The 18,076-nt window shown below is 37.0% G+C and overlaps 2 protein-coding genes across 3 annotated transcripts in view; both read right to left on the bottom strand.

Moving 5' to 3' along the window:
* SPoCk (secretory pathway calcium atpase) overlaps positions 1 to 8,040 on the bottom strand; it is a 63,922-nt gene extending 55,882 nt beyond the window's left edge. Inside the window, exon 1 of one of the 2 annotated variants that reach the window (XM_074090731.1) lies at positions 7,770 to 8,040. In XM_074090731.1, the coding sequence (XP_073946832.1) occupies positions 7,770 to 7,859 (90 nt within the window). In that variant the 5' untranslated portion in view covers positions 7,860 to 8,040. Of the gene's footprint in view, positions 1 to 6,414; positions 6,660 to 7,769 lie in introns of those variants that run through there. The other variant, XM_074090730.1, reaches the window with a different exon arrangement.
* Positions 8,041 to 9,110: 1,070 nt separating this feature from the next.
* ND-24 (NADH dehydrogenase ubiquinone) lies at positions 9,111 to 16,697 on the bottom strand. The gene is made up of 7 exons (XM_074090733.1): positions 16,560 to 16,697; positions 16,309 to 16,434; positions 15,362 to 15,552; positions 12,914 to 13,061; positions 11,266 to 11,325; positions 10,082 to 10,158; positions 9,111 to 9,275 (listed from the first exon to the last, which is right to left on the bottom strand). The coding sequence occupies exons 1-7, from the start codon at positions 16,593 to 16,595 to the stop codon at positions 9,176 to 9,178; spliced, it is 738 nt and encodes a 245-aa protein (XP_073946834.1). The 5' UTR covers positions 16,596 to 16,697; the 3' UTR covers positions 9,111 to 9,175.
* Between the last annotated feature and the right edge of the window lie 1,379 nt (positions 16,698 to 18,076).

Consider the following 18,076-nt stretch of genomic DNA (forward strand, 5'->3'; position numbering starts at 1 on the left):
ACATTCGGGGCGCTTCATAAGTATTTCCCCCTTTAGAGACCTGTTCGGCAACGTCCGCCAAAGGGACGCGATTACCCGTTACAGTAAGCACCATGCAATTCCATTTCACTCTTATTTATAACCGCGTTCTTCAGGTTCAATAGGAGGTGGAAGGACCGTATTTGCCATAGATACGACGGAAAATGGAGGAAGAAGGCGCGCGAGTACGAAACAGCCAGCAAGATGGACTAATATGATGAATTTGATATTGGTGGAAATGATTACAAGTACAGTACAAGTTGCAAAAGTTGCAAGCTGGGAAAAATTGGTTGCAGAAAACAGAAGACCGCACTGAATACGCTACAACGGAAGAAGTTAGGCCCGACGTAAAATTTCTGTTTTCACAATTTGAACCGAACATCAATCAAGCAAAGTTCAAATTATTATTATTTTTGTCCTCAAGTGAGGACCAGGGATCCCAGGAAGAGACCTCTATCCTCCTGGTACTCCTGGTCAAGAAGAAGTAGAAATACGACTTCTTCTTCGACGTAGGAATCTTCAAGACACAGATGAGATGTCTCAAAAATTTAACAAGACTTTAATATGATGTCGTCAATGTATGTGACATACTGACTGTACACTTTTTGCCTGCTTTCAGTCGTTATTGATAAGTTTAATGACCGATCGTGCGTCCGCCCCTTCGCGGTTTATTAAGTCCATCCAAGGCCATATCAATAAGGCGATAGCAACAACTTTAATATCACGCCTAACTATTACACGCCTTTTACCTTTATGAACTTTATGCCTCCCTGCTGATTGTAGGAGGATTCATTATCACCAGATATGAAGGAGTATCCCAGAAAACGACGATTATCTGTAGATAGCAGATAGGTCTGCTAATTACCTCTCAGTTTAGTAAACGGCTTAGTTTTCGAAAATCGATTTTTTTATGTCACAGCCTCATATCAGTACGCGTTTTGTAGCAGCCGCCTTGGCGTCTGCTCCGGAAGGACTACGACGACGTTATTCAGCGATTATTAAACTACAGCCTCAAATGTATGAATTTTGCCTCCATTTAATGCTACCAACATTTGCGGGTCCTACTCTACCGGACAAGAAAAAAACATTTAAAAAATATTAAATTAGAAAAACAATACTCGCACAGAATACTCGTACATTTCATTGAATGCGCTGTTTGCGTTCTCTGCGGTGAGCGGAATTACTCTAAATTTAGATAATTCTGACTCAGTTGAGAACTGTAAATTTTTGTAAACAAAGAAGTTTTAAATTTAATTCTCACAGGCGTGTGACGGGTCATTAGTCTAGACTCTAGACTCGTAATTATCGCTATTCTCTCGCCAAGGAATTCAATAAAATAAACAGCAATAAGTTAATTAAAATTTTCCTCTTTTTTGCTAACAGTTGCATTATATCTGTCGGCGGCCGATCGTAAAATCGAAACAATACAGCTGATCGATTAGGCAACACTTTCGTCGATATTCCTAGCTCTATACCGGGCACATCGTGATCGTGATATGCCGAATAAAAGAAAAATTTAGGTACGACGAGCGAAGCGAGGAGTTGTTAGTATGAATTGTGACCACAATGCGACCAATATGGCGGCGTTTCATGATATGCGTTTGCTGCCGTGAAGCAGCAGTGCTTGCACTGTTGTTTCGGCGTGGAGAGTAAGACAGCCGGTGTACTGGCACTTGAGGTATCCCATCTTAGGCCTCTAGGTTGGCAATGCATCTGCAATACCCCTGGTGTTGCAGATGTTTATGGGCGGTGGTGATCTGGCGCTGAGAGAGTCTCACGGTAGTTTCATGTTCAAAATTTCATTAAAAATTAAATGATATCTGTCAGCGATACTACAACACTACAGCAAATCTTGTTTGACATACCTATTCTGTTTTAGAGTGGAAGAAGTAGTTATAAAACTAGTTGGGAATGATGTAAGCAAATTTATCTCGACTGCTGCATTTTTTTTTTCAAATTGTATACAGAAATAAATCTACTTCCATCCTGTAGTCTGGCTAGTATCTGTGGCATCCGAGAACCCGAAGTCTGAACCGGGCACGTATCTGAAATCTGAATATCGAAAATTGAAATATCGATGGTTAAAATATCGACGGTCAAATTATCGAACCAGACCTAACTTACGCTACTTTCGATATTTTGACCGTCGGCTTTTTAACTTTAGGTATATTAATTTTCGATATTCAGATACGTCCACCTTCGGGTAGGACTCATCCTGGCGTCAGTTCAGTCTATCATTCTGGTTTTTAACCCCCTGAAGCAAAAAGAGGGGTGTTATAAGTTTGATCGCTATGTGTGTCTGTGTGTCGCGTCTAGCCTATATACGTCCCACTGCTGGGCAGAGGCCTCCTCTCAGAACAAGAGGGCTTGGGACATAGTTCCCACGCGGGCCCAGTGCGGATTGGGAACTTCAGACGCACCATTAAATTGCTTCGCAGGTTTGTGCAGGTTTCCTCACGATGTTTTCCTTCAACGCAAATCTCGTGGTAAATTTCAAATGTAATTCCGCACATGAATTTCGAAAAACTCAGAGGTGCGAGCCGGGGTTTGAGCCAGGGGTTTGTTCTGGACCTTAATACAATTTTAAACACTTAAAACTAATAGTCGATGCCGACCCCTGGTCTAGACAATCAGTCCGTCAGTCTGAGAGGGCTACAGGGTAATTTTTACCAGAATGATTGACTGAACTGATACCAGAATGAGGGAGTAACCGATGTCTTACGGCCTGAGGGGCTACTACGAAATTCGAAAACCGACGTTCGTATCGTACCGTCCCTTTCACTCTCGTATTGAATAACAATAAGCGTCAGCGGGACGGCATGAGGGGAATTTCGAATTTCACCCTTCGTAGTATAGGGTCACTTACTGAGTTACAGAAGACCACATTGAAGATTTGCCAGAGAGCAATGGAGCGCAGTATGTTAGGAGTGAAACGGGTTGACCGAATCCGAACCGAAACACTGTATTGCGCTCCAAAACACGCATTGCTGATGTGGGTGCAAAGATTGCCAGGCTGAAATGGCACTGGGCAGGCCACGTCAGCCGCATGGAGCCCAATAGGTGGGCTAAAAGACCGGGTCGAGTGGAGGACATGGGGGGAGGCCTTTGCCCAGCAGTAGGACACCTCAACAGGCGTATAATAATAATAGTATAGGGTCAGGCCACGATGATGTAAAGCGATAGGTATCCAACTCCCGCACAGGCTGCCGATTACTAGAACGCTAGACCGGCATATACCACAGCGGCTCTCCTCGCGTTATCCTCTCTGGTTTAGATCCAGTCATCCACCAACATTTCAACATCCTGGCCTGGTCAGCCGACTGGCAGTCCGAAGAATTCTCTGCGGGTGACCTTGTGGAGAACCCGTCCGCCCGGCTACCTGCCTTCAAAGCCGGTCGTATGAACTGGACGACGCTGAACCGCATCCGCTCGGGTGTCGCCCACTGCAACTATTGCCTGCACAAGTGGGCCCTTAAAGAATCGCCAGCGTGTGCCTGCGGCGCTCCGCAGCAAACAGCCTACCACATTGTGGAGGAGTGCCCCAACCGACGTTTTGCTGACGGCTTCAGGGGGCTTAACAGATGCTCTGGGGAGGCTATAGACTGGCTAAATAATTTAGATTTAGTTTTATAAGAAACGCAGGACTTGTAACTTGAAAGGCCGTTTTCTTTGTTATTTGCGCAACCGAGACGACCAAGAGCCAGAGACTTGTAAGCCGTACAAACTTGTAGGTCATAGAGGTACACTAAGAAGAGATTTTTTTGAAATTCCCGCGAGATAGGTAGGGATTAAAATTAATTTATATTTTCATTTTAAAGTGGCTCTATCTCCGTCACTTTCTATAATAATTATTGACTTCAAATTTGATATGTAAGCGGGTAGGTCATCATCAGCATCATCATCAGACTACAGCAGTCCACTGCTGGACATAGGCCTCTTCCATGGCGCGCCACAACACTGTCTTCAGCCCCTCGCATCCATCCGCCGCCAGCGACCCACTTAAGCGTGCCTCAGGACGCGCTACACTATGTTTTTCCTTCCATGGTCTCCATTCGAGGACTCGTCTGCTCCACCGTTCATCAGCCGTTCAGTTTAGCAGTTCTTTGAGCAACCTCGGTGACTTTTGTTCTTTGTTGGATAATGTGATTTCAGATTTTTCGCGGGGTAGTAGGTAGGTAGTTATATTATAATAGTTAAAAACTATTTTCAGGAATTCTCATGGGATAAAGACTGTAGAGGACTTTATAATCATTTTTTTGTATACTTAACATAAATGAGTAAATAAATAAATAAATAAAAAAGTATTCCTAGACGGTCATAGATCAAATGCCCGCGGGAATCGCGGGATAGGGAATAAAAGGGAACATTTTTGTTCCATAGTGGCTCTGGATCGACCCTACGGCACTATGCCTTTTTTTTAATTATATGTAGTTGTATTTTGGGAATTTACTAAGTACTTTACTAAAATATTATCAAACCATAAATTTTACTACCGCGCGAACAGACTTGCAGACTAAAGCAATCACTTGGAACAAATAGGATTTACACAGGTTTTTATTAGTCTTAAAAGTTTAGGAATGGGTAAAATATAGGGTTAATAACTGAGTAACCATAACTAATGCCACGGAATTAGATTTATTTTAATGTGTGATATGAAGTATTGTTTTGTTTGTAATGGTTTAAGTCCAATTTACGTGACTTGTTGAAGATAACAACCTAATATTATAAATGCTATAACGCAATACGAAGCTACGCAATATTTTCACGTACAAAATACCGCAGTGTCTCGAGTTTCAAGACGAAAAAATATAGGGAATAAAAAAAAATGTGTTGTAACAATATAGGTATCAAGTGAAAGCTTATATGCTGTAGAAATTTGCAAACCATTTTTGACCACTTTTTAGTATATGTTGGACTGAAATTCAGCATAATTATGTAAGTAAGTTTCAATAACAATACAATAGTTTGTCCTAGATAAAAGGCTTCACATTAGCCCAAAACATGATTCAAATTCAAATTCAATTGTTTTGTCTTGGAGTATCAGTGCCTTGGTTTTGGATCCTTCATCAGATCAGCTCCGTATCACATTATTGCCTTCAGAACTTCGCACATATGAAAGAAGTGGGTGAAAATCAATGTTAACAAACTTCGGATTGTAATAAAATTAACTGACAAATGATACAAAAGTGTGTTAGAAGGGATCTCAAAAGATAGAGCCTTTAAGTTAAAATATAGAGACAGTATACCTACACCGTTTCACTTATCATGTAGTGGGAGACTGCATTTATAGTTAGTTAATATGTATGTAAGTAAAGTAAATAATAAGTAATGAATTAAGGGTCCACGGAAAGAATGTGTCTACTGTCTAGTCACATAAGCAAATTTTTAAGTTATATATTTGAGTATATCACAAACAATTACTATGGTTACCATTTATTTAAAAGTTAAAAAATATATTTTATATTGTTTTCAGATTATTTAAATCAATGGTAAGTCATAGTACATTGTGAGTTCTACATTTTGAGATTAAACACTAATTTAAAAAAATGGTGACTAGGTTTGTTCTTTCCATGGACCCCCGCAGCATGCTTAATAGATTAAGAAGCTATTGTCTACAGCATGCATGATAAATTATAGTAAAAAAAATAACATACAATTTCTAATTGAATGTAAAGTAAAACTACTGAAGAAAGCTAGTCGTAATCATTATTTTTTGCTTTCAAAATAATTGGTTTGGTAATTCTAACTACTTTCTTTACAATAAACTTGTATACTATTAAAATATTTTAATTTCATGAAAAGTTTTGAATTTGGGCTACAAACATGAATAACTAAGTAGGCGCAGTCAAACCAAATTTAATAAGTATTGTATTAATTTTAATATTTAAAAGTTTTTAATGGCTTCTCATGAGGCTGAAATAATCACACTTGGCCTTGAAAATATTAGGAAAAAAACTTCAGTTTCTATTCAACAGTATGTTGAAAAACTCAAGGCATATACTTGTTACACTTATTAAATTATCCAAGTAAAAGTGTTCTTGACGTGTAGAGAAAGTGATAACATGAACGTAAAGAATACGCTGACGGCGCCTTTTACAAGAGTTGCTCACTTGACTTCATGCAGTAAAGTCCGCTAAGAACTTTTTAAAATCAATAGTTAGTGCATTGCGTTCAAGTAGAAACATCTAGGTCGCTAACAAGTGACCTGACTACGTCGCGTGAACTGCTAATTCCACCTCAACAAAACCTCGTTAATTCTTTAAGAGATATCACCGACTACATATAGACAGTTGGTACAACTATGAGTAATTCTAAACACCACTAGTCAACTAAATCAATAATATCATCAAAGGTATAATACAACAACACCAAATCAATAATTTCAACAGTACTAACCACACTCGCGGTGTCTTGGCTGTCTAACGAATATTTGTCCGTTTCTTTCCCTTGCTGGTCGTTGGTGAAACTTTCATATTTACGAGTGGGACTACTTTTCATTGTTGACACAATGTATTCGAGCTTAGGCGTCGAAAGACATTTTTGAGCACCGGAATCCACAACACTAAGCACCAGTGAAAGAGAAAAACTGACTGACTGGATGGATCACCACCGACCGGATTGAAACTGACAGGTGGAATGAACAGAACCACGGAACGAAAGGCTAGGAATTGAATGAATTTCAATGAATGAACGCAAATGACTCATTCGAAAGTGACAGCCCGAAAATGTTGCCAGACGTTTATTGAATATTTCCTGAATATTTTTAAAAACTAGACAAATATTTTGATATCAAAAAAAACGGCCAAGAGCGTGTCGGACACGCCTGAAATAGGGTTCCGTAGCCATTACGAAACAATTAAGTAATAATTTTCTAATTGTACGAAATATTCCAAGTTTCGGTTTATAGAATTTTTATTTCTCATTGAAAACAAATTGTCACTTACATGAGAAACTTAATATCTAAGGAAGTATTTTTAGTTCACAGTATAATAGAGAAAACAAGTAAGTTAGTATATACAGTTAAAGTTTTTACAGTTTAAGTTTAGGTATATTTTATACCTTAGGCTGCTATTTACTCTTAAACTACTAATAATTCTCAAGAAAACTTACCCGTTATAGCTTTCCTTGAAAGTTTGATGTACTTACTAACATCCTGAATTTTTTCTTATTTTTCCACCTTCCGGTTTAGATTTTAGAGGGGGGGGGCGCTCGATTTTAATGAAAATTTGCACTTTCAAGTTGAATATTTCGCAAACAAAGCACTGAATCGAAAAATCGTCTTAGCGAACCCCTAAGTTTTACAAGACCTATCCAACGATACCCCACACTAAAGGGTTGGATGAGAAAAAACAAATCACCCCCACTTTATGTCTATGGGAGGTACCCCAAAAAATTTTTTTTATTATTTTTTTATTGTACTATTTTTTGTCGGCATAGGTTACATATATATCCGTGCAAAATTACAGCTTTCTAGCATTGATAGTCCCTGAGCAAAGCCGCGGACGGACAGACAGACAGACAGACATGGCGAAACTATAAAGGTTCCGTTTTTGCCATTTTGGCTCCGGAACCCTAAAAACCTATAGTAATTTGTTTTCGCTGAATCCAATATTCTACAGCCCATTGTAATATTAGTACATTTAAGCAATCTCCTAGAAAGATAAAGTTAGTACTTTACAGCAAAGTTCTATGGTAGTGTTAGAGAAACAGAATCGGCCATTTATCAAAACATTTTTCTACTAAGTACTTACATTTTTATTACTAGCGATATGGTCCACCTCCCACATCGGTATTTGAGAATATCCTTTTTCAACATCATTACTCTTGTTTCGGCGAAACATTTCAAGTCACTACAATACATATTTAACAACTCATTATTTCACTGAATTCACTATTTGCGCACACTTATTAGTTGTTAGACTTCATCACGGGAAACCACTGAAAATAGATATAATAACATAGTAAACTATTATAACGAGTCACGACTGCCACTTTACTGTATTATCAGTCGTGTTACAACTACAACAGAACTAGATAAGGCATCGAAAGCGTGGCTTATCTACATTATAATACAACCAGCTGGGATGCTTTTCCTGTCTGATAAAAAAATTATGAAATAAATAATTGAAATGTGTAATAATGTGTGTGCAAGACATTCCAGGAAAATGCATAATGAAATATTTTCCCTGTGTTAGTTTGTTTTGTTTTAATAAAACTACGCCGTATGTTTAAAACTTTCTTAGGGTTGGTAAAGGAAATTAAAAGTCGTATGGTTTTTTTTTATTGCTGAGAATTAAAAATATCCATCAAATTAAATAACAAGTCTTCGATCAACATGATCGGTAAAGCGCGAGTTGATACTACATAAGATGTATCCAGCATTGGGATCGTTTACCTTCAGAATAATTATTTATCATTAGCATAATAATCTAATAGGTACAGGTGAGAAACCAATCAGAACAAAATGATCGAGGCCGAATACCATTAATTTGAGATTACTTTTTGGAGTCTTTTTGTATTTTTTTTAAATATATAGATTTCACGGGATGACCGTAAAAATAACAAAATTTGGAGTTGAAATAAAAATTACAAAAAGACTCCAAAAGTTGATATGGAGAATGAGAAAAGTATGAATTGTGAATTCAAAGACTGGGTCAAATCAAAGACTTAGGACTTTTTTTGGTTTGGTTGTTTTACATGTGGCAACTGTTTAGAATCGCTAGGGAGGGGGGTGCTCCCCCCTGGCGACGCCCATGGACCACTCGATGATAGCCCGCTGCTCGCCGCCATAGTGACTACTAGGAAATTCGTGGACCATACGAGGTCCACTCGTTGTCAACGTGGCGTCCACTCGTGGACCATTTATCGACAACGAGTGGACGCCGAAAGTCGAGGCGGTGCTGGTCGGGTGCCCGGTGACCTTGGAGAGCAATAAGATAATGATAAGCAATGAGAATAAACAATCCTTATTGGTTATATACACATTTCCTCTAAATTTGAAGTCATGTAAATCATGCGACCTGCGCACTGTTGCTTATGCATTTTTTTCATCCCACCGCAAACAATGTTGCCAGACTAAATAAAACGTGCACTGATCTAACATGATTTTATTTAAATATTTACCTATTACATAAAATTTACAAAATCAACAAGCTGATTATGATTTTAGGGCATCTTGGACTCCAAAGCCAGGGCCTGTTGGTTCTTCTGTCAAGGAGGTCAGACCACCGAGCGGCTCGGAGGCAAATCTTCCGTTTCTAGAAATAATAAGTTTATGGTAAAAAATTCAATCATTTTTAATACAAGCTTTTTTTGCTTACTGTACTTTTTGTTGACTGTACTTGTATTGACACACAAACTACGTTTGCATACCAAATTTCAAGTCGATGCAATTAACCGTTGAAGAGTTCCATCCTGTGGCGACGATCCTGGCTGGACTACCAGATTATTGTATTGTCACGCAATTTACATAAGTATACCAAATTTCAAGTCAATCCAACTACAGACAGACAACGGCACAGGTGAAACTAAAAGCTTGTAAAAATGAGCATGATTGTCTTACACTGATTTAATGACCCCTTTAATATAAAAAGGCGTTTAAGCTGGGTCGGTAGCATGTCTGCTCTCAAAGTACAAAATAATAAATTTTACATAAAATTGTGGTAGCTACCATATTACCCACATGTGGGGTAAATACCCGATTCAAAGGACCTCAGACCAAAGAAAAATAGAAGAATGATAAAAGTAGCAACTGAGTTCATGATCTTACTCATACATAATGCTTGCTTAAAACAAGAAGGAAGTAGTAAGGCATATAATCAATCATTGATGTTGTGAAAATCACGTTCCTTTTTTTTATGGGTGGTAAAGGGGGCATGCTACTAATATTCGAAGAACAGCTACAGTACAAAGTAGAAATTAAAGGAGGGAGCCACTTTCTGCGTATCTGTCACGTTTTAATGCAAAATGCTTGAATATGGCAATAATTTTGTATGGTAATTCTTAGTTCCTCTTTCATTAGCTTTATATTTTTTGTAGGTCTCTAATATTATAATAAATATACCTGGGTCCAGGTACGGGCTTCTCGTCATTCTTCAACTTCTGGATGATTTCCTTGGTATCCTCAACAGTTAGATCTTCCTGTAAATATAAAAGAACTATTAGTCCTCAATAATAACTATAATAATAATTAATCTAATCATGATAATTAGAAATAGCCCCCATTCATCAGGTATCTACTAGCTTAACCCTGCAGCGTCAGCCCGCGTCAGTAAATAAGTAATACCTCTGAAATTTTTAGTCAATAGCTATTGGCCGTGAGTTAGTCTGAGAGAAATTAGTTTTTTTTTTAATTGTGTTTGCATTAAGATTAAAATGTCTATTTCTTAGTTCCTGCTGTAAATGGTTGCCTGGAAGATATTGATCTGTAACGATAATTCCACCTATTTGACCTATTGCTTACTGGCTAAGTGTGCGCTAATTAATCCTAAGATTAAGACCATTGTAATTCACACTTAAAGCGACTATGAATATATTATATTATACGTTATATGTAACTATACTTAATTTTTTGAGCATTAGAAAGAATGTAAGCGATCTTGACGTGTCTTTTTATTGAAAAACACTTTTTAAAAATAAGTCACAGCGAATATTTAACAATTAGCAAGGACATATGATCATTTACATTCTTTTGGTATCATAAGTAAGTAATAAAAACCTCGTCAAGATTGAAAATACAAACTGAAATATAGATGCACAGAAAAACCAGAAAAATAAGACCAGAACTGGGAATCGAACCCAGGTCCTCGGCATTCCGTGCCGCGTGCTATACCGTTACACCACTGCTGGACAACGGTACAGACACGAATTTCCCCTATGCACCACATATCTCAGCTTGTTTGTTTCTTATTTAGCCACAAGCAGTGACGCTAGCGACATCTATACCGTAGCCCTCATCCAGAAACTTTCGGCATTCCATTGGAACTAACCGCTCACCCGGACAAGAGATATCGTTACTAAGCAATCAAATTAAGATTGTTTTTTTGTCATCCCGTAAAACCTAAATTCGAAAGTACAAATATTTGTATTTAAAAGATTCCAAAAAACCAAACTTAACTCGTCAAGATTGTTTACCTTATTTCTAATGCTAAAAAAAACGAAGTATACTGTTCTCTGTATTGCTGACTATGTGTTCTTTAAAAAAGTCATTACAATATTGTATTGTTCTTAGTGAAATGTAGTACTCACATAATAATCATCATTGACTTGTACCATGGGAGCGTTGACGCATGCGCCGAGGCACTCGACCTGAAATAAGAATATGAGTTTTGTAAATAATAGTAAGGTAAACGTCCCAGTGCTCGACACGCTAATGCCCAATAGACGGCACCCTGCTGTCATCTCTATTGCCATAGTAAAAGAGAACAAGTAGGTCCACTCCGACCCTTTAGGAGACTTAACTGCCTACTCCGGCGCGGACGCTTAGGGTTGTCGACGTCTATTTTAGATTAGTTACCTACAGGCAAATAACTGTAGTACGAAAATTAACTTAAATTGTCTTATATCTGTGTCTAGAGAAACCAGACAGATTTTATGACGTTATAGTACTAAATTTAAAAATATTATTTATAAATTCGCCTTAATGGTGATGGCGATTGTATACATACTACTCATGTTTACCGGCGCCAACCGGCTCGCACACATTTAAGCCGCGCGATGTACTTTTGTTCGTAGTGAGCCTACTTTTTCTCTTTTACTACTGATGACGTAAGATTAAAAATGCCAACTATTGGGACAGTGATAAGCACTCGTAAGTTTACCTTATAGGTAGTGCCACTAGAGTTGATATTACACTACACACACAAAAACATGTCTTATAATGACATCGGGATTTTGACATTCACTCATTCATTTCATTCATTCTCCTTTTATGCAATCAGTTCTTCATGTAGCTGTGGGTGAAATCATTCACTTCAACTCTATACGCTAAAGCTCAGTTTAGATCTGCATGAAAAATCGTGCAAGTTGCATTACATTGCGGCGCTCGATTGACCACTACAAACTTTGCTTTACGGCCTCGCAATGTATTGCAACTTGCACTATTTTTCTTGCTAACCCGGCTTAATATTATGTTTATAATAAAGCAAATCATGGATAACGTTAGACAACTGGATTATTAATGTACGGGCAAAAACCATTTCTCAAAGTTTGTCATTTCATAATATTACTATACTCAGCTAAGGCCCAAAACACGGTGAAACGCACCGGCAACGTAAGTGCAACTCCTAGTTACTTTCGAGTTTCATTTGAGTTTATGCCATGACTCCTTATGAGAGACCGCACATGACGCAAACGCAACCGGTTTGAAACTTTGCGTTGCGTTGCGTCATCTACGGTCTCTCATAAGGAGTCATGGCATAAACTCAAATGAAACTCAAAAGTAACTAGAAGTTGCAGTTTCGTTGCAGTTGCGCTTCAATGTGTGTGTGTGCTGCAATTAACACAATATTTGTTTCAAATTTTTGCTCTAAAATTTTATAATAAATGTTAAAATCATCACTGGAGCTATAGAAACCTAATCGCGAAAAACTGACTTTTTTGACATTTGACCTTGAATAACTTACGACGCGGACACGAGATTAAATGCGACTTTTGAGACAACATTTAGGACAATTTATTGAATCAGGCGTTACTTTGCGGAGGTCCATATCAATGAACTAAAAGAATTTCTTTTAGTTCATTAACATTTAGGACACCAAAATGAAGCTGTAAGTATACGAGTTTCCAGCTATTATCTCTCATTCCGAGATTGACCCCTTCTCATCCTTAAGTGACTGATTTTAGCTTAATGGACACAGACTACAAAGCACAGGAGCATTATAAATAACATGCAAACCTCAGAAAGCGAGAATTTCCCGCATGGGCTGTTCCCTCCAACCTCGCAGCCAGTGGCTTCCTTGATGGCATTCAGGACCTCATCGGAGCCTCGGAGCCAGCACGGAGTGGTCGTGCACACTTGCAAGTGGTACTTGCCAATTGGTCGTCTGAAACATGAAACAATATTTAATTAATAAAGTTAATTACTTTAATTTATAAATTATGTTTATGGTGGAGGTCTATGTCCAACAATTGACATCCTATGGCTGATTACGATAATGATAACTTTAGAATTGGAGGCTTATATCAGAAAGTTGGGATTTCACACATTGATACTGATAGATATCATGGGAGTAGTTCTTTAACTTTGCACAGTAAATCTTTAAGCGACCGGTTGTTTTATGCAATAAACGCTGTGTTAAACTTAATGCGTTTGATGCTAATCATGTTGCATCAGATATTGAATAACCAAACATTTGTGTTATGCGGTGAGCGCAGCAGCTGTTTGTCAATTAGATTGCGTGGTTTATGATTGGATAGACTCTATACTTAAGCAAATTGCCAACACACCCTGGTTCATCAGAAATTCAGAGGTCCATCAACATCTAAGGATTAACACAGTGAAACAAGAAATTCAGTCATATTCAGAAAAATACAAGAAGCGACTTGAATGCCACCCTAACCAGCTGGTTACTCACTGAGTCTGACCAGATAAGACGTCTTAAGAGGCACAGAATCCTAGAACTGGATCAACTAATATGAAGATTCAGCCACAGATAGAGCGGTCTCTCGCTGGGGAGCCAACTCTACACGCCATCGATCACGCAATTCATCTGCTCATAGTCCCCCGACTGATCGCATGATAATATAAAAAAAATATAAAAAATAATGATATTTGGGTAGATTAGATGCGAATCAATCGCATTGCGTTTAACACAGCGTTAATCGCATAAAACAACCGAGAACCGAGCGCTTTATGCCAAACTCCTTTGAAGTCCTGCTGTATGACCAAGACAGCCACCTTACAGCTTGGAAATGCTCAATTACTGATTTTGATATCCTGAATTCGAACTAGTGCTCTTTATACATATAAATAACTTCTCATTTGGAAAGAACCAGACCTTTCCAGTAATTTTTAGAGATTTGTAGTATCTTGAATTTTCACAATCCATTTTTTTTTTAATAACTAACACAGTTAAATAAATTTAGTTAAATAACTAACATTATTATGAGAATATAACCAACATGATTAGATGGAACTAGAGCCTGAAATAAATTATTATTATTTAAGGTTATAGGGTTGCCATATGAAAAAATTAAAAGTTCTCACAAAAATCCGGACACTACCTTAAAAGTCCTGACATTTCTTGTAACAGAGAATCGACGTAGGTTGAAGGATGTGCCGGCGCAATTTCGAAACTTTTTGCGCCTCTCAAACAATATAATATTACTAGAGATTACCCACGGCTTCGCACGCGTTAACTATAATAATAATAATAATAATAAATTTATTTATTTAGGCAATTTTTTTTAAACCCATACAATTTACTAATATAGTTAAAAATTAAAATCACACATGTCAATCCTAAATTAAATAAATAAACAAACAAAACAACAAATTACAATACAATTAAAATGGTAAAATTAACATGCAATTAAAATTATAAGTAAAGTATTAAAATTACTATTCGATCTGGTAGTTACAATTGAAATTCCGGGATTTTACAATATTCCCCTGAGAATTCCCAAGTTTTGTATTGTGGTCTTCATTGAGGTTGTGTTAGAACAACTGTCTTAAATTTCAAGACTAAACCCTGCGGTTGAAATTTCGAGATTTTATCCCTATCATGTGGGAATATCGGGATAAAAAGTAGTCTATATGTTAATTCAGGGTCTATATGTTACCTGTATGCCAAATTTAATTCAAGTACGTTCAGTAGTTTTTGCGGTAAAGAGTAACGAACATACATCCAAACATCCATCCATCCATACAAAGTTTCGCTTTTATAATATTAGTGGGATTTATTTTGTTGATTAGTTACTACTTAATTTATCATTTCACTCGTAAAAAACGTTATTCGTATAAATGTTTCATGAAAACAAATGTTAAATTTTTTTTTCAAGTTCACTTCTAAAAATCCGGACACTTGTGTTGTGAAGTCCGGCTGCAATCCTGACAAAGATTCAAAAATCCGGACATGTCCGGATAAATCCTAACATATGGCAACCCTAGGTCAGTAGTAGTGTTTTAATACTAATACTAATGAATACTACTGATATATACATTCTTTTAATTGGTGTGGTGAAATTATTCTATCCTCCTAATGACAAAGTCAAATTTTTGATGTATGAACATCATACTTTATGTAATTTATGATAGAGCTTGATGTTCCAATTACAATAAGTCCTTTATAAAGGACTCTGGGTCTTAGGAGGATATAAATATAAACCAAATTAATTTGCTTACCTAATAAACATAGTGTAGAAGGTGGCAACTTCATACACCCTCATTCTGGGTAAGTTGAGGACCTCAGCCACTTTGTGCATAGCGGAGATAGGCAGCCACCCCCCACTCTGACGCTGGGCCAAGTCCAGCAGTGGGATCATGGCCGCACGCTTGTGGCCTTCCGGATAGATTGCTAGGAGGGCTTCCATACGCTACAATTTAAAGTTTCAATAAAAATATGAAATTTGTTTGATGGGACTAGAAAATTTCTAGTCCAGTCAAATAAATTCCATGAAGAATAAATCATGATCAATCAAATCAATCAGTCCTTGTTGTTTTATTTCACTTAACATATTCTCAAGTTGTCTCAACCATTTTGTTTTGGATGGTTGTCTTTAGCAGTCTAGCTATTTATTCTAATATAGATCTTCTTTCTGAGAGAGAGAGAGAGACATTTATTTACACATATTCAATACACAGAAAAAACATGTTAGGAAAAAATAATAATTAAAAAAAAACATCGAATAGTATAAATTGGGACCCACTCAACATAATGTTGCGGCAAGCCACAACACTGTTTTTCAGTGGGACCCATTAAAACTAAACATATAAAATAATGACATATACACACTAGGCTGTGACAACACGAACGCCAGCGGAAGGTAGTTTGCAAACAAAGTTATATTCCGGAAGAATATATGGCAACACTTATATGTTGTTAACATAAAATTAGTCCGTTTATGAGGCTTTTATCATAAATTCAACCAAAGAGAGTTGCACATAGCACTACTATTATCATAAGCAATATCAAAATATTTTTTTAAAAGAAAGGAGGCTACAATTAACAATTTTAGTGTAACTGGCCATGAAGAAAAGACAATCCACAGAAACATTTTAAACTATGATACTATCACAAAAACTACTTGCTTGGAAAGAGAATTTAACCAAAACAAATGAAGGTTACGTACCTTAGTATTTTCCGGCGTGAATTCAAAAGGGATATTCGGATTGTCTTCGGGAGTATCACGATGGACGAACAGGCTGTCATGTTGCAGGGTCGAAGTCGTCTGCAAAGCCCTGGACGAAGCACGCCACTGGAAAATACAGCTGTATCAGAACCATCGCGATGTTAGACGAAGTGTCAAATCGATATTATGTAATTTAATTATTTATCACAACAACGCCTTTGGTCAGTAAGAACTAGTCAGGATTAACGTACCAGGCCCTGAACTCCAGTTCTTAGGCTGGACAACATGTTTATTTTCACTAGTTTACGTAATTTTTGAGTCCACTGTGCAGTTTTGCGAAGCACTGTTCGCGAACAACTTGACTTGCTGTTAACTTCACGCTAAGCACTTTGCTAAAGTTTGACAGATATGTTCAGAAACTATACATAACATTATCTAACATTATCTATTGTCATTATCTTTTAATTTCATAAGTACGATAACAATTCTATATCATGCTGCTAAAATAAATTTGATTTGTTTGTAAAATGAAAGCTTTACCAAATAGTTTCGGAGTGAAAATATTTACAAGATAAACTTGTAAGAACATAGTCGACTCGATACAGAACTTACTTTTAGAACAATTTGATCCTTTTGTGCCTAGCTTCACGCGACTTGGAAAAGCTGTATTTTGCTTAATGACAAGAGAACAATAAAAAATTAAGAAGAAAATACATCTTGAAACTGTCAAAGTTTAGTGTTGTTTTAATTTTATAATAGATGGCGTTGCTTACTCTGTCGTTCCGAAAAAAGTCCATTATTTTTAAAACCTTGACAAGGTACCTAATTTAATTTACATGGGACGAATGCATTGTTGCATTAAAAGTAATTAAGGCAAGATTATTTTTTTTACACTAGGCACTTTGAGTTTTAAATACATAAAAGTATTCAAATATTTCCAGACAAAACTAAATGCGCCGATAATTAAAACTACAACAAAGTGGCGGTATTACTGGATGTTCAAGATTTGTCGTAGGTAGACTCATCAGCTATCCTACATACTTAAAGGATGTCAGATATTTTTGCGCTCTCCGCTGTGGCAGATTTATAATGCAGGTGACTTGTACCTCGGCATCTATCTATCTTGTCCTCGTACCTCTTCTCTAAATATTTTTTATTTTATCTTATATTAAATATTTAGTATGAAATTATAGAAGTATGACTGTCTAGCGAAGGCTGATTACCGGTCCACCAATTTCGGCGCGGTGCCTAATTACAAACATATTATACGCAGTGTTTTTCTTAATTTCTGTTAACTTCGACAGATGACTCAGTTCCTTGATGGGAACTATCTGGTTATTAAGTATCTCGCCAAATCGTTTTTCACTTAACATAAGTTTACAATTAACGTTATTGATAAAGTTATTGTATCATATTTGTAAATTCACAAACTTGGCGAATGACACTGATGTGATTATACATAAGACAGGAAAGACAGGATAAAAGCTATTTTTTTAAACTTTCTTCTGCTAAATATGTATGAAGCAAACAAAAACATTAAAACATGTTTATTACATACAGACTTTCTAAAAACATTCTAAGTTTAGAATCTTTTATATTTTAATTGCTGATTCATTCTTGATTTTGTATTAAGCACTAGGTAAGACTTAGGGCACAGTGTCCCGGAAAAATTAACTTCCCTTCTTCACCAGTCGAATTGTTCCCTTAAAATTAACGGATATCAAAAACAACACGATGTGTTACAAATTTAACGATATTAGTGGATCTG

This window comes from Choristoneura fumiferana, chromosome 8 (genome assembly GCF_025370935.1).
Source record: "Choristoneura fumiferana chromosome 8, NRCan_CFum_1, whole genome shotgun sequence".
NCBI lineage: Eukaryota > Metazoa > Arthropoda > Insecta > Lepidoptera > Tortricidae > Choristoneura > Choristoneura fumiferana.